Consider the following 21,997-nt stretch of genomic DNA (forward strand, 5'->3'; position numbering starts at 1 on the left):
GCGTTCTGGACCAGTTGGAGTCAGTTGATGTAGGTGGAGCTGATGCCAAGGAGAAGTGAGTTGCAGTAGTCCAGTCGGGAGGAGATGAGGGCATGGATGAGTCTTTCAGCAGCGGGAGGTGTGAGAGAGGGTCTGATTTTGGCGATGTTGCGGAGGTGAAAGAAGGAGGTTTTAATGCCATGGCGGATGTGAGGCTCAAGGGAGAGGGTGGAATCAAAGATCACGCCAAGGTTGCGGGCCTGGGGAGATGGGGAGACAGTGGTGCTGTCGATGGTGAGAGTGGGGTTATTGATTTTGCTGAGTGTGGATTTGGAGCCTATGAGGAGGAATTCTGTTTTATCGCTGTTGAGTTTGAGGAAGTTATGTTGCATCCAGGTTTATATAGCTGACAAACAGGAGTTGATATGGGAGAGGGGGGGGGGGGGGGGGGTTGGGGGGGGATTTTGTGCCGAGGTAGATCTGGGTGTCATCGGCGTAACAGTGGAAGTCCAGGTTGAAGTGGCGGAGTACCTGACCAAGGGGGAGGATGTAGATGATGAAGAGGAGGGGGCCGAGTACGGAGTCTTGGGGAACGCCTTGAGTGACTGTGGCTGTAGCAGAGGTGTGGTTATGGAGAGAGATGAAGTGGGATCTGTTGGAAAGGTAGGAACGGAGCCAGTTGAGTGCAGAACCTTCAATGCCAAGGTCCCCAAGTCTGGTAAGCAGGATGTTATGGTTCACTGTATCGAAGGCTGCACTCAGGTCGAGGAGGATGAGGATGTTGAGGGAACCAGTGTCAGCAGAGGTGAGGAGGTCATTAAGGACTTTGCGTATTACAAGTATCCCACTCAAAATCACCTATCCTCATCCCAATATCCTTTAAAAAAAGTGTTTTTGTACATCTTTTTAAATTGAATTATGTTTGTGCTAAGTTTTATCTCCTGTTCCAGACCATTCCACAAATTCACCCCACAGATTGCTATGTACATACTTTTAAGAGTTGTTCTGACATTGAGTTTTTTTAAATTAAGTTCCCATCTCAAATTATACCCACCTTGTCTTTCCATAAACAGTTTGTGTATGTTTCCCGGAAGTAAATTATTTCTTGCTTTGCACATGATTTGTGCAGTTTTAAATTTAACCAGATCGGTGAACTTCAGTGTATATGACTTTAAGAATAATAAATTGGTATGTTCAAGATATCCAATGTTATTGATGATTCTTATTGCTCTTTTTTGTAATGTGCATAACGGCTGTAGTTTGGTTTTGTAGATATGGTTACCCCATATCTCCACAGTAACTCAGATATGGCAGTATGAGTGTATTATATAGGGTATGTAATGATTTGTGATCCAGAATGTATCTTTATTTTCCCAATATTGCTATAGATTTTGCTAGTTTTGCTTTGACGTGGTTTATATGTGGTTTCCAGCAGATTTTGTGGTCTAAGATCACACCAAGAAATTTATTTTCATATAATCTTTCTATACTTATGTTATCTATTATCAATTGTACTTGAGGGTTTGTTTTATGTTTTCCAAATAGCATAATCTTAGTTTTGCTTAAATTTAAAGACAATTTGTTGACATCAAACCACTGTTTTAATTTATTCATTTCTGATGTGATGACCTCCAAAAGCTGCTTCAAATTGTCACCGGAACAAAAAATATTCATATCATCGGCCATGGTCTTAAATGTTAAATGCCCAAGCCAAGTGTGCACAATATAAGTTGTCCTGAGAATTTCATAACACTAAACATCTTGTGTTTAGTTTTAGCTGCATGCAAGTGTCTGCATGAGCAGGACCAGAAATTATACATTTGGAGCAATGGGAGGTGATGACCATATGGGAGGTGATGAATGTAAGGGTGATCAAAAAATCTGAAAGAACATCTTCTGAAAACAAATCAGATCTTGAAAGATGTTGACTGCACTCCAATCCACTACTGAGCGGGTACAGCATTATTAAGGATACCTTGAGACAGAAAACCAAGCCTCTATCCACTGTCCCAGGTAGAAGTAAAAGCTGCCAAGCAGCATTTCAAAGAGTTGAGTTGGTGTCATTTGTATTATTCTAACCGCAGTTATCTCTCAATTAAAAGGTAACTGAATCATATGGTCATTATTGATTAATGTTTTGAGCAGAAATTGGCTGCTCAGTTGTTACATTATATCATGCTTCATTGATTGTAAAGTTCTTTGGAATAACCAGAGTTCATGAACTGCACTATAAAATATTCCCCCACTCTCCATTTACTTTTCTACTTACACATATGAAGGAAGTTGTTTATGGGATGTCCAGTCACATTTGTGGTATAGCCTTTGCTTTTAGGAAAACAAGAATTGGTCATAACAGCCACAATTATGTTCGATCACAACTGAAGAAGAAAGAAGAAAGCACACTTCAGGAAATTGTGTCTCGTCCCCCAAAAAAATGTTTCACTTATGGCCACATGTGTGTAACCACTCTGTCACAACTTAGGAAAAAGGTACATGTAGCTAGGAGCATGCTATATAGTGCATCTCAGCATCCCAAAGCACCTTAGTCAATGAAGTAATGTTGTTATGCAGGAAATGAGCAGCATGTGTCTGCACTTTGAGATACTCAGTTTATGAAATTCCAGGACAACTTATATGGTGCATACTTGGCTTGCGCATTTAACATTTAAGACCATGGACAGTGAACATATAAATCAGCTTTCACCTTCTCCCTCAATATTTGTGCATATGAAGAGTGGGAACAATATGTGGTGGGATGGGGTGCTGAAAATACTAGTGATATCAGGGGAAGCTGGATAGGAAGAGGAGAGAATGCAATATGTTTTGAGAATGCATTTTTTCTTCCCTTTTTGTGAGCTAATCATGGACATGCTGCAGCTTAATTACATAAGTGTCAGCTGTCCCTTAGTGGTACGTATCTGGCCTCTTAAGTCATTAAGTTGTAAACAAAGTCCTTGACCATAGACAAGCACAAACATCTAAGTTAATACTTCAGTGCAGTATTATGTCCCATGTTATACCGTACAGTACAGTCCCATGTTATACCGGAGCATCAGCCTGGTGTAGGATGAACCCCAATTTAAATGTGGATTCCAACTTCTGTAGAACATATGAGAAATCATCATTTAGCTGATATATTCAATTTTTAAACTTTTTTTTAAAAACACAAAACATAGGATAGCAATGTTACAAAATTTTGAGACTTAAAAAATCAAGTCTGCAATTTATCCCATCAGATAAAGCATAAAAATAAGCTTAATTTGACACCTAATTCACTTTCATATCTTCGGTATAAAAAAAGTTATGGCCATTTTCATACTCTGAAATTAGCATCTTTTTCCCTATTGCTTTTCCATTGACTTAACTCAAAAGCTGTGATCGAGGACAGTCAAAAGCCCATAACCTTCTTAAAAATTAAGAGAATTGAATGACATTTTCAGTTATAGATTGAAGCATTCCGAAACAAATATGAAACAATCTTACTTGGATGACCTGAAATTAAAGCATATAATTAGTTAGTTACCTAATTGTAGTTAATTACAAAATTCAATTACTAGATCTAAACATCTATCCATTTCTTAAGAAAAGGTTAACATTTTTAAATAGCCTAAGTGTCCAAATAACATTCACACAAGAATTCACAATATAACATGATTTTTAAATCTCATTGTCATGAATTTATAGGCCAAATGGAAGGAAATTACAGGAATTCCCGTCAATTAATGGCCATTTAAATCATCTTGCGAGTGAGATTTTGTGGAACGCGATCGTTTGGAACGTTGCGGTTGCGGTGAATTTAAACCCCATTTCGGCAGGAAAAACACTGCCGGTTCACATTTTCGCAGATGAAATTTTGATTAAAGTAATCTTAAGAAGCAAGTTTATATGTATAATACACGACTTACCTTATGTTTTGTCCCGTACGTGAGATCCGTCCCGTTGTCGGCGTTGACGGCATTAGAAGTAGATTTTTATTTTACTCCAGCACTTAAATTGTCCCGCGGTTTAAAAAAAAATTCAGAGAACGGCAGTCGGTACGAATTTTCAGCATCAGGTAGAAGCCCGAGAAAATATATCTCGGACAGGCAGGAAAAAACGGCATTTTAATCCCGCCCCCCCCCCCCCTCAAAGGCGTAACATACCTACATAGGAGAGCACAGGAACAGTCCCTTTGGTGAACCATGCCTGTGCCATCCATGATGCCAATTTAAACTGCACATGGTCTATCTCCCTCCATTCCCTGCCTGTTCATTTAAATTGACATCATGGTCAGCACAGGCATAGTGGTCAGTATTGTACTGTTCACTATGCTTTCTTTTGTATTATAAATATGGGAGAAATATGGGACAATCCCAGGCAATATTTGAAGACACTATTGCAAGGCCACATTATTTTTTTCTACTGACAGAACCAACTAGTTCATTTAATCCCAAGGTGAGTTGTGTCGAAAATTGGAGGTTGGGGGTTAAAGTTAGTCAAAAGTGGTGTAAAATTATCAGGCACAAATGTGCATCAGGCTTAGTTTATTGTCGCGTAGTATTAGTATCAATAAACTCCTAAAAGAGTTGAAAGTTGTGCTGTTCAGAGAATCTGGTTTAGCTTGAAGGGGCTGTCCCACTTGGGCGACCTAATTGGCGAGTTTAGAAGAGTTTAGGAGATTTAACTTCGACTATGTAGAAGACTAGCTTCGACTAGCAATGACTAACTTCGGGAAAATTGGACACCGAATAGTGGAGAGTGAAAGCGACCTCCTTCGACTATGATGAAGACTATCTACGACTACCTTCAACTACCTTTGATTACCTTTGACTACCCTCGATTACCTACGACTAACATGCCGACCTACTACGACTAAACCTACGAGTAAAAAAAGTATCAATTTTTTCCATAGCGACCTTTTTTTACATGTTGAAAAATACGCCGTGACCTAGCTGAGGCCTCGAGTACACGGGGACTACTCTCGAGCATGAAGGAGAGTTACAAAGACTTCCTAGGACTTCGTGTATGAGTCGAGGGCAAACTCGCCAGAACTCGTGGATTAGGTCGCCCAAGTGGGACAGCCCCTTTATGGACCTGAACAGCACCAAACACAGATACAGGCATCACCTATGTTACGGGGGCAGGTGCTGGGTTGGGTGAGGTTGTATTACCAGAAAATGGGCTGAATTGCGATTTCCTGCAACGTTAAAGCAAGTCTTTCTTGCATGCGTCAAGAAACAAGTGTTGAAAATATGTACTGATTTATTTACTTTTGTCACCCCACATAAATTCCATGAGAGCAAATTTTCTTCTGTTTTTTCTGCTCTACTACATCCATTCTCAAGATGAAGCCTTCTGTTCCAGGTCATCTGAAATTACCTATTTTTTCAGGAAACGTAGCACTCACCATCACCTCCATTTCCCCATACTTGTCCGCTCATTCCACTGCACAGATAGAGCAGAGCTAGTTTCCTTGTTCCTCACCTTTCACCACACTAGCCTCTGCATCCAGCACATCATTCTATGTCATTTCCACCATTGCAATGCTATCCTACCACTGGTCACATCTTCCTCTCCCCACCCTTCTGCAAGGACCACCCTCTGTGACTCCTTGGTTTGTTTACCCCTCCTCAGCAGGACTTGAACTTATACTCAATTGGAACCCAGTTTCTGATTGTTTAAAGTACTGACTTATTTTAAACAAAAGTGGATTCACATATTTATTCATAGATCCTGTGCATGTTTTTCTTCCTTCTGTGCAGTTGCGCTGGAAAGCTGCAGAAGAAATGGAGGAACAGAAAATCAAGTGTGGATAGAGGCTGGGTAATGGAATATGAGAAAGAATCGTGAAAGATAAATCGCAGCCATGTTGTCAGCACACTGAAATCTAGATGCCGATTATCTTCTTGAAGTTGCAACAATGGGAAATTTAAAAAGCATTCTTTATTTATTTATTTTTTAAATACAGCACTACATTGTGGAACGTTGTCTCCATGTGTCACTATACAACATTTAAACTATTTACAAATAATTTGTGAATCAACTGTTCTCTCAGAGAAGATTAGTACATCTCAGTGACTATGTCACATTAATGAGTTGCAACTCCTAGGAGTTAGTTTTAAAGTCTACAAATTTCTATGACTTCATTTTAGAAAGCCATGATTTTAAAAGTACCACATTTACAGCATTAACTAGAATTGATCATTCTTAATACTTCTCTGTTTTTAAAACAAATACTCAATAATGACTGCTGGCAATATACTAAATGTGTATCTTCGTTAGTTAATCAATAATAACAATCTAGAAATGATTTTAAAAAATGGCTGCACTTCATTGTGTTTAACAGGCAGGGAAAGAGGATTTATAAAGTAAGTCAAAACCTCTTGATATTAGAACACATTTGAGGAAATAATGCTCAAATTTGCTAGTTAGTTCTTTTCTTTCTGGTCATAGAGGGGTGTCATAGCTCTCTGGGAGCTGGTCTAGCTGATATTGGCGCTGCTGTTGCTCCTGGTGTTGTTTCATTATTTCTTTCACTTCTTCCTCCAATTCTGGGGGAATTATGAATTGATCATCTGGATCTGGTTGGGCAGGGGCAGCAAAATAACCACCACTCTTTTTCAATGGTGCATGGGCTGCCACCTCGATCAAATTATGGCTCTTCTCTGAGGGTGCAACGGAACCATTTCCACGTTTCCTGCCAATAGTTCCTGTCGTGGAATACTCAAACCTGCTCTTGTCATCTCCTAGCCAGTTGGTTTCACTGTGAGCACTCAGGTGCATCAATTTTTCAGAGTTTTCATCTTCATTTGCACTAATAACTATTCCTTCATCACATGCATCTGAAGTTGAATGCAAATCAATTTTTTCCTTAACTTGAATGCAATGAATGTCAACTTCAACTTCCACTCTGCTGCCATTTGAAAAGACGCCCTCAATGGGCTCTTCATCATCACTGTCTAGTCCGTTGTCTGAAAATGCGCTGGAGAAGGTGGCACTGGAGAGCTGCCGCTGAAATGAGTTGGTCAGGCATACTGGGTGCAACATACACCGTTGCTCGCCATGGAAGACAGGGCATCCATCATTCATTGTGACCTGGGGTGGCTCGTCTGAGGCCGTCGAGCCCACTTCACTGCTCATTTCAGAGGTGGAAATTTCACTGCTGATCTCAGAGGCAACACCGCTGCTGGATGATGGCATCCCCAAGTTATCTGCTGGTCTGTCCTTAATAACTACATTTACTGATGGTGGGAAAATGCCCGGGCTGGATGGTGGCACCCCATTCACGTCACAACAACAGAAACAGTCCTCACTAACATTTAGCTGAACAACAACGGCACTGATGCTGTCATTGCACCCATAGCTCTGAGCCAGACTGCAGAGCTTCTTGGCAGCAGCCTGAGCATCCGGTACATTTCTCACAGAGTCCACAGCTTCCACGTAGGAGATACTATCCCAGAGTCCCTTACTGCCCAGAATGAAGAATTCATCTTGTGGTGTGAGGGTGACTGACTGAACATGTGGCCGGGGCACGACATAGGGGTGGAGAAATGCATATCCCAAAATCCTTGTGGAATCAGTTACTCCATTGACTTTGTTGTCCTGTAATCAAAAGTAAATGATTAATTTCAGATCAAAAATCCAAAAATCAAATCAGAAGTTAAACAGATTTTGCAAATAAGGTCGTTCTTGGAGCTAAATAACCATTTAACCATATAACAATTACAGCACGGAAACAGGCCATCTCGGCCCTACAAGTCCGTGCCGAACAATTATTTTCCCCTAGTCCCATCTACCTGCACTCAGAACAAATACGCAAACACAAACTAAAGATTTAAAATCCCACCTACAGTTTTTTTTTAATTTCTTATACATGGATTAAGTATTTGAAAAACCTTTAACTTCTTAATGTCATAATTTGTTCAAAGCTCAGACACAGAATTATTAGATTACTTAAAGAATATGTCAGGATCAAGTCATTGTTTAAAATTATTGGAAGACATTTTATACTAATTTGCTGGATGGAACTTGATATTGTTTCATTGCCTGAAGATGTCCTTCATTTCATGCATTCACCTCAACCTGTCAATCTGCACATTTTAATAAGAGCATGCCACAAACATGAGGCCAAACTCTCACAACCATTCCCTTTAGGTCATCGCATACATTCAATTTTGAAAAGATTCCAAGTGGATTAAGCTCAACAGAGGCATTTCTTTGTTTTACAAGGTGTTGATTTTGCATTAACAATATACAAAATACATGCATTGTTAAATCTAAAATATGTTGGCCTGGGAAGACAAATACATAATCACAATATAGTAAAAACATAAGAAAATAACATTTCCGTTTTTTCCTAGCATGAAATGTTTCCTTTAATGAAAAACAAATTAAACGTATTACCCAGAAATTGATTCAGAATCTGAAAATAGGTCCGATTTTGATATATCTGAACATTAATGTAGAGAGATCTAGTAGGAAGATAGGAAGCTTGCTCACTGTCAAATTCCAACTAAGAAACTAGAAGAATATATTTCTCCCGTAAATTTAAACCACATAGAGGATGGTGTGTGTGTATGGAAGGAGATGCCGCAGGAAGTGGTAGAGGCGGGTGCAATTACAAGGTTCAAAATACATTTGGACATATTCATGGATAGGAAAGAGGGCCATGGGGAAATGGGACTAGCTCAATAACACTTAAGATGGTTCATCCTGGAAATATTCTCATATCCTGGGATTTTATTTCAGATGAAATGAAAGAACACCATGAAAGTTGCCCGTTCACCTCTACATCTCCAGGCAGTAACTGAAGATCTCAGATCTGCAGAACCAGAAGTCTCATTCAGAAAGGGGCGGAGATGGGAAGATGTGGCCAGTAGTGTGATCCCATTGGAGGTGGCAAAAGTGTTAGAGGATTATATGCTGTACGTGACGGCTGATGGGGTGGAAGGTGAGGACAAGGGGGACTCTGTCCTTGTTGCAAATTGCGGGAGGGGGAGCAAGAGCGGCGCTGCGCTGCGGGATATAGAGGAGTCCCTAATGACAGCCTCATCTATAATGGAAGAGGGGAACCCCCATTTCCTAAAGAATGAGGACATCTCTGATGATCTAGTATGGAAAACCTCATCCTGGGCGCAGATGCGCATAGGCGGAGGAATTGTGAGTAGGAGATAGTCTTTACAGGCTGCAAGGTGGGAAGAAGTGTAGTCTAGATAGGTATGGGAGTCAGTAGGTTTGTAGTAGATGTCGGTCAATAGTCTGTCTCCTGTGATGGAGACAGTGAGATCCAGTATGTCTCCTGTGATGTCAATGGAAGGGAGGTTGGTTTGTGTGATGATGTGGGCTGCGTCCACAATTCGCTGCAATTTCTTGCGGGCTTGGAGGAGCTGTTCCCAAACCAGGCTGTGATATATCCTAATAAAATGCTTTCTATTGCACATCTGTGGAAGTTGGTGAGAGTTGACGGGGACAAGCCGAACTTCCTAAGCCTTCTGAGGAAGTAGAAGTGACAGTGTGCTATACTTGGCAACAGGAAATTTGAGTGTCCTCCCTTTTTCACACCCATGTATTCAAAGGGGAAACTTAAAAGTTTCCAAGTATAAACTAATGGAACTACAAATGAACTTTTGCTGCACAGGTTCAGTCCAATTTAACTAGTAAAATGTTGAAACAGGACAAAAGGAAGAGTGTTAGTACCTATTTGTAGTTGCGCGAATGAGGAAGAACAAAGTTTGAAAGTGAAAGAATAATGAAACAATCTTATCCTAAGCCAGGGCTTCCAGCCTGTGTGCATTTATGAAATCAAGTACAAACATATTTTGTCATGCTTTTTAAAAATAGAATTTAATATGACCACATTCTCAAAATGGCAATTTTCAGAGCAGTTATTTAATTATTTCTAAATTAAAGGCGTCATAAAGTCATACTGCACAGAAACAGGCTCTTAAATCTTTCTCATCTCACTTTAAACCTAAGCCCTCTGGTTTTAGACTCCACTCACCTGGGAAAAATACCATATTATCTATGTCTCTTGTGATTTAATAATTTAAAAAAAAATTGCCCTTCAACCTCCTTCTCTGCAGGGAAAACAGACCAAACCTATCCAGTCTCATAATTAAAGCCTACCTGTCCTTGTGAATCTTTTCTGCACCCATTCGAGCATAATCACACCCTTTTTATAGTATGCTGAACAGAACCACACACAAATATTCCAGGAGCGGTCTCACCAATAATTTGCACAGCCAGAACATATCTTCCCAATTGTTGTACACAATGCCTTGTCTGATGAAGTCAGGCTACCCTAAACTTGCTTCACCACATTGTCAAACACAATTGGGACTTTCAGGGAACTATATACATGTACTCCGACATCTCTCTGTTCCACAATACTCTCCAGGCCCCATCATTCAGTGTATATCCTGGCCTGGCTTAACTTCCTAAAATGCATCAATTTACACTCGTCCGAGTTAAAATTTCATCTACCATTCCTAACCTGAGAAAACTCTTCCCAGTCCACCACACCATCAATTTTGGAGTCAAACGCACACTTACTGATCAGGCCACCTACATTCCCATCCTAATCGTTAATATAGATTACAAACAACAGGGAATCCAACCTGAAAAACAACACTTCTTTATCGTACACTGACTCCTTCCACAAAGCTAATTTTCTGTGCAATTTGCTAATTCATCCTCGATCCCATATGATCTTACCCTCTGGTCTAGCAGGATCTTGTCAATGGCCTTGCTAAAGTCCACATAGATAATATTTACCGCCTAGTCCTTGTCAATCTTGGTCACCCCTTCAGAAAACTCAATCATATTTGTGCATGAGGCAAGATTTCCCATGCACAAAGCTACGCTGACCATCCCTCATCAGTCTTTGGTTTTACAAATGTAGATAGATCCCGTTCAGAATCCCCCCCAGTAACTTTCCTGCCACTGACATCAGTATCAGTGGCTTGTGGTTCCTTGGCTTGTCCTTGCAGACCTTCTTAAAGGCACAAAGTTAGCCACACTCTAGTGGTACCTGCATTTTATTTGAGCCTAAGGAAGATACAAATATCTTTGTCAGCAGCTCAGCATTTTTTTCGCTTGCTCCCTACAATATCCAAGGATGCACATGTGATGCATCTATCATTACATGCCCAAAGACAGCCAACATTGCTTCTGTAATATCAATATTCTTCAAGGCTCTTCCCTGATTTTTCCTAACTTCTATGACCTGTTCAACATTAAAGATGGAAAATAGCTTTAATATCTCATTCATGTTGACCCAAATGGGACAAGGGAAAATATATTTAAGAGAACTAAGGAAAGGTCTTTCCTTTGCACATTTGCATATGATTCAATATGCAAATCTCTCTGGATCAGCTGAAATGTGGCATATATTCGGCCCAATAGGTCAACAGAGGATGCCATATCTGCAGCTCTTCACTGCTCTGACCCACCTGGACAATAACAACTCCTACATCAGGTTGTTGTTCATCGACTTCAGCTCCGCATTTAATACTGTCATCCCCACCAGCTTGATCACCAAAATCAGCGGACTTGGCATCACCACCTCCCTCTGCAACTGGACACTGGATTTCCTCACCAACAGACCACAGTCTGTTAAGATCAACAACCTCACCTCCTCCACTCTGACACTGAACACCGGCGTGCCACAGGGCTGTGTGCTCAGCCCTCTCCTCTACTCCCTCTTCACCCATGACTGCATCCCTATGTATGGCTCCAGCGCCATCATAAAATTCACTGATGACACCACGGTGGTAGGACTGATCAGGGACAATAACGAATCAGCCTACAGGGAGGAGGTCCAGCACCTGACAGCTTGGTGTACCAATAACAACCTCGTCCTCAACTCAAAGAAGACGAAGGAAATCATCGAAGACTTCACGAAGACCAGAGGTGGCAGACATACCCCATCCACATAAACGGGACTGAGGTGGAGCGCGTCTCCAACTACAAATTCCTCGGGGTACATATCTCAGAGGATCTGTCCTGGTCCCTCAACACCACCAAACTGATTAAAAAGGCGCAGCAGCGCCTCTACTTTCTGAGGAGGCTTAATATAGTTCACCTGTCCCCCCAGATCCTGTCCAACTTCTACCGCTGTACCATAGAAAGTATCCTGACCACCTGCTTCACGGTATGGTACAGCAGCTGCACCACAGCTGGCAGGAAGGCACTGCAACGGGTGGTGAAAACCGCTCATCACATCATCGGTGCCCCGCTCCCTGCCATGGCTGCCCTCCACCGCACACGGTGTCTGAGACGGGCTGGGAAAATCATTAAGGACCCCTCACACCCCAACCATGGACTGTTTGCCCTCCTCCCATCAGGGAGGCGGTACAGGAGCCTCAGGTCTCGCACCAGCAGGCTGAGGAACAGCTTCTTCCAAAATACCATTATCCTGCTGAACTCACAGGCCAGACGCTAGCTATCTTTTATACCCTTTTATCTGTATATATTTATTTGCCTATGTACTAGATTAATTTACCCACATTGTACATATTGTTTTAACCAGTATTTTACTACTTTGCACTCTGATTAGATGCTAAACTGCATTTCGTTGTACCTATACTCGTATTTGTGCAATGACAATAAAGTTGAATCTAATCTAATCTAACATATTCAAGCTATCATATAGCACATAAGATTACCAATGAATATAGAAAACAGAACCAGTGCGAAGAAGAGCTGACATGTATAGTCACTGCTGCTCACCGTTATAGGGTATTGAGAAAAGTGTTTTCTAATTTAATGTGATAAAATAACAGAATTTACTTGTCAACTTAAATATTGACACCACCAACAATGCCAATTATGATTCATCATTCTTGGCAGTGAAATATTGCAAAGTCGCTTTTCATTTATTAAGCAGGAGATTGCTGGATCTGTTATTCCTTTCAGCAGTAAGATGCAATATTATATTTAGAAACATAATTATTTCCACAAATAGGTTCTGCAGTTATAAATTGTTCCTGGAAAGCTGCAGCATTTTACGTGCCAACAGGACAACCGACAGATACATCTACAAGCTACAAAATATAGCTTGTAGAGCTGTTACTGGACGGGATTCTGAACCTGAAGCTCTATATCATAAATATAATCTGAAAATAATGCTTGAAAGGCCATAAATAGTTGCACTAATTGGATTATTTGGAAAAAGATGATATAATTCAGATACACATAATATAATTCATTCAATGGCTGAAAATTTGATATTTTACCTCAGTGACGATAGCTTTGTGCTGTTTTACTCTTTCTAATTCTTCCTCACAGCAAACATTGTAAATCTTCGAGAGGGGCAATGGTTTTCCATCTCTGCATAGGACAGCTTGACATTTTCCAACATTGGCTGCAGTCAGTATGAAACAACCATTGGGATCCATAGGATCATGTTTTATGTGGCACAGGACTGCAGAGCCCCCCAGCTTCTGGCCAGCAGTTCCAAGTTTCCTACACAAAAATAGTAAAATTACTAGCAAGAACAACTTGGCTAAGTAGTAATGAAATAACCAACAGGTTAAAATAAAAAGTTTTCAAACATGCAAGACCTGGTATATCACAGATATAAAAGTCGATTTATGTTTTCCAACACAAGAAATGTCATGGTTCCATAAGCTGAAGCAGTTGTAGAGACTAATGGAAAGCTGTATTTCGAGAAACTATTTCTCTAAAACTAAAAAGCAAAATCTTCCCAAACACACTGACAGTTTAAAGGAGATGTGCAGGGCAGATTTTTCTTCATACAGGGTGTATATACTGCCAGGAATGGTGATTAAGGCAGATACGATAGTGGCATTTAAGAGAATTTTGAATAGGCATATGGATATGCAGGGAATTGAGAGGTGTCCATTTTGTGCCGGCAGATAAGAGTTGGTCTTGACACTATGTGTGGTACAGACACTGTGGCCAAAGGGCCTATTTTTGTGTTGTACCGTTCTATGTTCTTAGAGTCATGGAATTGCATAGCACAGCAATAAGCCCATTGCCCATGCTGACTAAGATGCCTTCCTGAGCAAGTCCTATTTGCCGGGGTTTGGCCCAGATCCCTCTAAAACTTTCCTACCCACCAACCTGTCAAAATGTCCTTTAAATGTTGTAGCTGCACACAACTCTTCCAGTTCCTCTGGCAGCCTGTTCCATATATCCTGATTTGATGGTTTTCTGATACCTAATGTGTGCACAACTTGGCTCCCAGGTCCCATTTAAAACTGTTCACCTTAAATCTATGCTTTCTAGTTTTGGATACGCTCACCCTGGGAAAAAGACTGTGACTATCCACCATATCTAGTCCCAGCCTATCCAATCTCCCCATATAACTCAAGACTGCCAAAATCCTTGTAAATCTTTTATGCATCCTCTCTTGCTAAATTACATTTTTTCTATGGCATGGTAACCAGAACTGCACACAATGTTCTTGGTGCAATCTTGCCAGCATCCTTTACAGCTGTAACATTATACCTAACTCTTGTACTCAATCCTCTATAGAAGTTGGAAGGTCATGTTGCAGTTGTATAAGACATTGGTGAGACCCCATGTTATAAGAAAGATATTGTCAAGCTTGAAAGGGTTCAGAAAAAAGTTACGCGGATGTTGCCAGGACTAGAGGGTGTGAGTTATAGGGAGAGGTTGAGTAAGCTGGGTCTCTATTCCATGGATCGCAGGAGGATGAGGGGAGATCTTATAGTGGTATACAAAATCATGAGATATGTCCCTGTGTTTTCTTGCCTTTTTTGTGACATTTTTCAAGCAGGATTTCATCAAATCCTTATTGGCCTGTCCCACTTAGGCGACTTTTTAGGCGACTGCAGGAGACTATGCGGTCGCCACATGGTTGCCACGTGTTCGCGGGTGGTTACCAGAGAGTCGCCTTCATGGTCGTGAGGAGTTTCCGCATTCTGGGAACTAGTCGCAGCCTCATTATGGTCGCCGCAAATTTTTCAACATGTTGAAAAATTAGCGGCGACTAGAATGAAGCTGCCATGGAGAGTAGCGAGAATTCTCGTACCATACGTGTAGTGTTAGTGGGTTGCCAGGAGGTCAAAGGTTGGTGCTGACCGGTGAATTTCATTGGGTCATTGGGGAAAAAAATGTGAACAGTAGTTTTCAGAACCAAGGATAACTGACTGGTAATATGAATGTCCGCCGAGCTTCACAGCCGTGTATCTCTGGCTTCTTAAAAGTTGTCTCAACTCTTTCTCCCCCCTCTCCCCCCTCTTTTAAAGCACTTACGTGACCCGTTCCATACACTGTGCTTTCACTGTCTTAATTACAGCGCCAACCTTCCTGTTCATCGTGATGTGTGTCTGTATCACATTGGCTTTGCACCGTGTGAATTTCACTCAGATAGCACTCCCCCCTCTTGCCCTGTCCCCCGCCTACATAACAGGCTGGTGAAGGAAGCGATGTGTGTGTGTGTGTGTGTGTTCCACTCTGACAGTCGCCGTTCCAGTCGCTGATTATTCAGGCAACTACCGGCGACTTAACCGTCGCCTGAAAAATTGGCCACACACCCCTCCTGAAAAGTGGGACAGGCCCATTAGGCTAATTTATACCAGAAAAATCACATTAATTTTGCAATTAAATAACTCTATATAAGCCAAATTCTGATTATGTTTATGATTTTTATAATTTATCACCTGATTTGATGGTTTTCTGATACCTAATGTTTTTACAGCAAAACGTGAGTAGTGAAAACGTGTGAAATGTGTAACCATTTTTCTATTTATTGTTTCTTTTTAATTCTTGATATTTTGTGTTTAAGCTTTCTATTGAAATACCTAATGATGAATAGAAATCATGAAATAAAAATCTAGTTTGCTAACCTGCTATCGATGTCTAATTCAGATGTCCCTCCCGTTTCTGACCTCGTCAATGCCATAACAGTTTATTTTGCACTCGTCACGATTTTTTTGAAATTCAAACATCGCGATTGTAATGACCTTGAACTGAAGTACGGGCCTCATGGTGGGTTACATGCCGACATTTTGCAAGGGAGCTTAAATCAGTATAAGAGACAGGATCCAAGTGGTAACATTGTGGGCACTCTGTGCTCTGAAGAACGCTGTGTTCACTTTTTTTTTTGCTTGGCATCATCTACCTATCTATACATAACTAAAACTCTGATCTTGTTATCTTCTCTAATTGCACAAAAACGGTACACAATAGCCCTATGGTTTTTCACCAGATTACTCACCGTTCTCCTCTATTCAGATTCAGATTCAGATTCAGATTCAATTTTAATTGTCATTGTCAGTGTACAGTACAGAGACAACGAAATGCATTTAGCATCTCCCTGGAAGAGCGACATAGCAAATGATTTGAATAAATAATAATAAGTGATAATAAGTGTCCGGGGGGTGGGGGGGTGATTGGCAGTCACCGAGGTACGTTGTTGAGTAGAGTGACAGCCGCCGGGAAGAAGCTGTTCCTGGACCTGCTGGTTCGGCAACGGAGAGACCTGTAGCGCCTCCCGGATGGTAGGAGGGTAAACAGTCCATGGTTGGGGTGAGAGCAGTCCTTGGCGATGCTGAGCGCCCTCCGCAGACAACGCTTGCTTTGGACAGACTCAATGGAGGGGAGCGAGGAACCGGTGATGCGTTGGGCAATTTTCACCACCCTCTGCAATGCCTTCCGGTCGGAGACAGAGCAGTTGCCATACCATACTGTGATGCAGTTGGTAAGGATGCTCTCGATGGTGCAGCGGTAGAAGTTCACCAGGATCTGAGGAGACAGATGGACCTTCTTCAGTCTCCTCAGGAAGAAGAGACGCTGGTGAGCCTTCTTGATCAGAGTTGAGGTATTGTGGGTCCAAGAGAGGTCATCGGAGATGTTGACTCCCAGGAACCTGAAGCTAGAAACACGTTCCACCTCCGTCCCGTTAATGTGGATGGGGGTGTGCGTGCCGCCCCTGGACTTCCTGAAGTCTACAATGAGCTCCTCTACTGCGATTGCACCAATTTTCGTTCTGATCGGTGGTCTAATGTAAAAGTTAGCGAGGTTTAAAAATCGCTCGTGCGCAGATCGATCTAGTCTCCTGCCAGTCGGAGCCGCGTGGATAGGTATTTTCTCCTCTCACTCCGCGGGACGGTCTGCCCCTTCCTGCGCCATCGCATCTTTATTGGAGCTGAGGGAGGTTCTGGATGGCCGACGGTGGTTTCCATCGCGTCTTTATTGGAGCTGAGGGAGACTCTGGATGGCCGGCGGAGGTCTCCAACTAGACACAATTTTCGGAGGGACCGGAAGCGGCCCAACCCGGCCCGGCGCAGATTCAGAGATGTCGCCGATGTCGCCAAATGGAAAACGGAGACTCTGATCCCGGTGGAGAACGTCCAGTGCCAAGCGCACGCTGTAAGTCCACATCGCCCGCTGTGAGTCCTCCAGCCACTTCCCCTCTGGTCCCCCTCGCTGGCTCCTGCCCCCCTCCCCGGTGGTATCCCCCCTCTCCCCCACAATCCCCGTAATTTCTCCAAGCTCTCTCCCCCACACACCCCCGCCCACACTCTCCCCCCGGCCTCCACACCCCCCCTCACCCCGTCTCCACACCCCCCACCCACAACCCCCCCTCTCTGGCTCCACAACGCTCGCTGCCCCCCACCCCTCCCCAAGATATGGGGAAATGAGCCGTGCCTGCACAGTTTGGGGCTATTGGTGAGTGGTGGAATATTGCATTGGGGAATGGGTTGCGTTGGGGAACCAGGCCTCCCGTGTGACTGGGACCCAACGGGTCCCACTTATTCTAGTTGGTTAGTAAAATCTTTTTGCACTTCTTTGTTCTTTTTTCGTAAATGTTGCTTTAAATTCTGTTAAACTTTAATTGCTTTTTGCTATGTTGTTGTCAAATTTTGAATATTAAATTTTGGTTGATTTTGATCACAGATTAGCACAAAGAGATCATAGATAGCCCAATGTTAATGCTGTGGTATTTTGTTATGATTTAATAACTTTCAAATTTGACCACCCATGTAACAGGTCGGTATCCTTATTTACGGAAACACCCACATCTGCTAGAAAATTATAATTAAGAATAATATTGAGTGTAATTTCCATAATAATCAAATTGTTTCCCGATACAGTGCATTGGATGATAAATGAAGAGTGGCCTCATGGGGTGAAGAATTGATGCTAACTATGAACTCTCCTGATTAGGAAACACTATCTTATTTGTCATAACTACCGGTAACTGTTTTCAACACAATAGGAAACAATCAATATTCAGATAATCAAATTAATATACACTCTGCATGTGGTTGACTATAACTGCAAATGAATGTCTGTTTTCATGATAGAACAAACGAAGAGGAGACACTGCACGAACTGGAAACTGAAGTAAAATAAGAGAAACTGCTGGGGAAACTCAGTGGATCGAGTAGCATCTTTTGGGGTGGGGGGTAGGGAAGGGGCACACAACTTTATTGGGATCTCGGCCCTGCATCAGGAGAATATAAACTTGGCTCAGAACCAAAGGACAAATTCAATGAACAACAATAATCAATGCCAACTGTACACAGAAAGTGCATTAAAGTTGAAGTTCCAGAGGTTTGACATTTCAGCATATAAAAAATACATCAAAAGCGCTGCAAGCACAATGAGGATTCTTGTATACTTGAATCAGGAGGATACCGGGACAACTGCCAAGAACACATATTCATTGTGATTGGTTTCCGTAACAAGTGAGTTGTATAGGTTCACTGTTTCAAATGTTCAATTATCTTGAGTGCATTATTTTATTTTCAATTTTCCTGTGTAATTTTAAACAAAGCAGTGAACTATGTCCTTGAGAATCAACAAGTGCACTTAGTGGAGGTTGGAGTGAGGAGATTCCTGCCATTCACTATGTTTTAACAAAATTGTTCTTTATACACAACACGGCACATAATGGCCAAAAATCTTTCCCACGGATATAGCATTGAAGTGCAACATGTTGTGATCTGAATGCATATTGCTAAAGTGCACCAACATTTCATTGATTTGGAATTAATCAATGAATTCCAAAGCAATGTAAAGCAATGATTTCATCTATTGCTTTTCATTGCATGAAATGCAATTTCTAAAAGCAAAAGCCTATTTGTCAGTTGTTTTTTTGAGAGGACTATTTTACAGATCAGGAACTCCATAGCACTAAAATGGATAAAATAATCCATATTCTCAATAGTCCGTTTCAAGCCAGTTTGCTCTATTCATCTGGTGGACTAGATCACCTGCCCATCTCTCAGCTAAATGTAAAGTGTGAGGAGATTGAAAATAATCTCTAACACACCTAGACTTTGGATCATTTTATTAAAGACAGTGCTGTACAATAAAGGCACCTTAAACATGACACATTCTTGTGCTTCCAGGACCAGATTATGACAACAATTAAAAAAAACATACTATTTTGTTGGTCAGTTCAGTTTATGAATTTAATTTTTCTGAAAACAAATATGTTTTCTTTCAAGTACTGATTAGTTACCACAGAACAACTGCTCACTTGGGTGAGACTTGTTCTGATTTCTCTTCCACTTTGTAGGAAGGTTTGACCCACTCATTGTGGCTTTGTAATTTCTTGTCTGGGGCAAGAACTCACAATAGAGAGTTACATGTGAAAATGAATGGTACAGTCTCATGATATGATGTGCACTGATATACTACACTGTCTCTATGCAGTTGTCATGAATAAAAATCATACAGAAACATGATTGAGAAAAACATGAATGCTTAATTATTCAGGCTTCAACACCAGCAAGAAATACTTGTTCATTTAGCAATAATCAAAATAAATGGAAAAACCTGATTCATTTTTTTCCCAATGAAGAACAACAGAAACAATTGATTAAAGGTAGAGACAAACAGAATATACTTGAACACAGTAAGACATCTCATCAACAAGTAACCTCAGATGAACAAAGCCAACTTGATTAGAGGAGACAATTGATACCAGATTGTCAACTAAATTTCCCCATTCAGATAAGAGAATATTAAATTGCAAAGGTAAAGCCATCCAGGAACAATACCACATTATTATGTAATTGATTTCTGATGACTTTACTAACCTCTGCATGACCAGGAAAGTATTAGTCATGTACTCCTCATCAGTCTTTGATTTTTGCAGCTCCTCTGCCAAAATGTCACTCATGGTGCATTGCAGCAGATAGGGTATTTCTACATTTCGATCACCATCAAAAACTCCATACAGTGCCTCTCTGTCATCACAGAAGTTATTCACTGACAAGGCAGCCACACACAACCTAGGTTGAGGTAAGTAAAATTAGAATACCATTACTCTTCCCTTGAAAAGTAATTTCCTTATTTTAGGTCAGTATATTAAGACTTGAAGCAACTGCTCCAAACATCTTCAATTAAATTTATATAACAAAGTTTACAAAACTAAATCTGGACTGACTCAAAGTATTGAAATGGCATACTTAATAATTTAAAGTTTATTATAACGCATAACACTTGTTCTTAAATCTTTAGATAAAATTAGGACCTTGTCGAAAGAAACTGGCAATTATTTAAGGCAGCTCAATAGTTTGCATTAGATAACCAGCCTTTTTCCTGTGGGATAGAGTTTATTTAGGGAATGACATGGCCACTAAATGTCTATTATTCAACTTAAGTTCCTTGAATATTCATTTTCTGAGGCTGCTTTATTTGTCAATTCAATTCTTCTGTAAACTTACTTCACTGGGACATAAAGAAGTCTTTGAATTTGAGAATATCCATTAAGACACTAGTCCTTTACTTTTGAGGACACAAGGATCTTATATCGATATAACGTGTCTGTTACTTACTGCATCCCAGCAACTGCACAGACAAAAGAAAAAATCTTCTGCTGAGGCGAGACCATATGACAACAAGGCAAACCTCGTTTCTGAGAACTAGTTTCTTCAGTAATTTGCAAACTCCTTTTGATGGGGGAACTTCTCAGACCAGAAGAATGCACTTTACACAGCATTAATTGGATTTTTTGTCATTATCACAGAATAACATACCTGTTTTTCACTCCAGAGGCTTCTGTATACCCATGACTCCACACAGCTGGTGCGCTAGGTGCCTCACTAACTGCATAGGATGTTGAGGACTGATCTATCTTGAAGCAGCGAATGTTACTAAGATGAACAAAACGAGTTGAGGGGAGGTTGGAATTGAGAGGAGAGATTTAAAAAAATTAAGAACAAATAGACCACTTTATAAATTAAAAAAAGGCAGTCATAACTATGACAAAAATTTGCTTTTTAAAAAAAAATCTGTACTAAGCTCATTATTTCCAATGGATGCATTTTATGAAGTTTTGAAATAAGATGTTTAAGTATAAACAGTCCATAAAACCTAAAGTAAAAAAGGCAAGTCACCCAAAGAGTTCTACTTTATGTCATACCAATTACTGGTGATTCGCTAATATTCCAGAGGGATTATCTCTCAATTATATCCTTTTAGTTTATATGAGTCAAACATGAATGATTTTCAGCTGACTGAAACCCACTGTAGTTTATTAAGCCCATCAACTCTGCAGTGTGGATGATTTTATTCTTCAAATGATAATAGACGGCAAGAAATTGGAGAGTTGTGGATGTTGCCTAGTCCTTCACACACACCAGATTCCCCATCATCAACTTTATCGGTACCACACTGCCTTGGGAGAGCAGAAACATAATCCATTTAATCCCGGCCATTCCCTCTTCCCATCCTCTCCCATTGGGCATAAGATACAAAAGCTGGAAAGCACGTGCCACCAGACTCAGGAACAATTCTTCCCCTTGATTATCAGATTACAGAACAGTTCCCCCATAGGTTAGAGGGCAGAACCAGTCTTCAAACCTACCTTCATTGTGGATGCTGGGCTTTTTCTCTATAAATGTAACACCACAATGCTGCAAAATTATATTCTGCACTCTGGTATTTTTCTCTTTGCACGACCTGGTCTACTTGTATATGGCTTGATTGTATAAACATATAGTATGATATAATTTAATTGGATACCACATAAACAAAAGCCTTTCACTGTATCTTGGTACACGTGAGAATAATAAACCAAGACCAATATTTT

The 21,997-nt window shown here is 40.9% G+C and overlaps 1 protein-coding gene across 1 annotated transcript in view; it reads right to left on the bottom strand.

Annotated features, from left to right (window-relative positions):
• Positions 1-5,882: 5,882 nt before the first annotated feature.
• Positions 5,883-21,997, bottom strand: part of phlpp1 (PH domain and leucine rich repeat protein phosphatase 1) — a 161,117-nt gene continuing 145,002 nt past the window's right edge. The window contains exons 14-17 of the mRNA XM_033048796.1: positions 20,943-21,059; positions 20,001-20,195; positions 13,194-13,422; positions 5,883-7,560 (exon numbers count right to left, since the gene is read on the bottom strand). Of these exons, the coding sequence (XP_032904687.1) occupies positions 6,406-7,560; positions 13,194-13,422; positions 20,001-20,195; positions 20,943-21,059 (1,696 nt within the window). The 3' untranslated portion in view covers positions 5,883-6,405. The remainder of the gene's footprint in view (positions 7,561-13,193; positions 13,423-20,000; positions 20,196-20,942; positions 21,060-21,997) is intronic.

Source organism: Amblyraja radiata, chromosome 2 (genome assembly GCF_010909765.2).
Source record: "Amblyraja radiata isolate CabotCenter1 chromosome 2, sAmbRad1.1.pri, whole genome shotgun sequence".
Classification (NCBI taxonomy): domain Eukaryota; kingdom Metazoa; phylum Chordata; class Chondrichthyes; order Rajiformes; family Rajidae; genus Amblyraja; species Amblyraja radiata.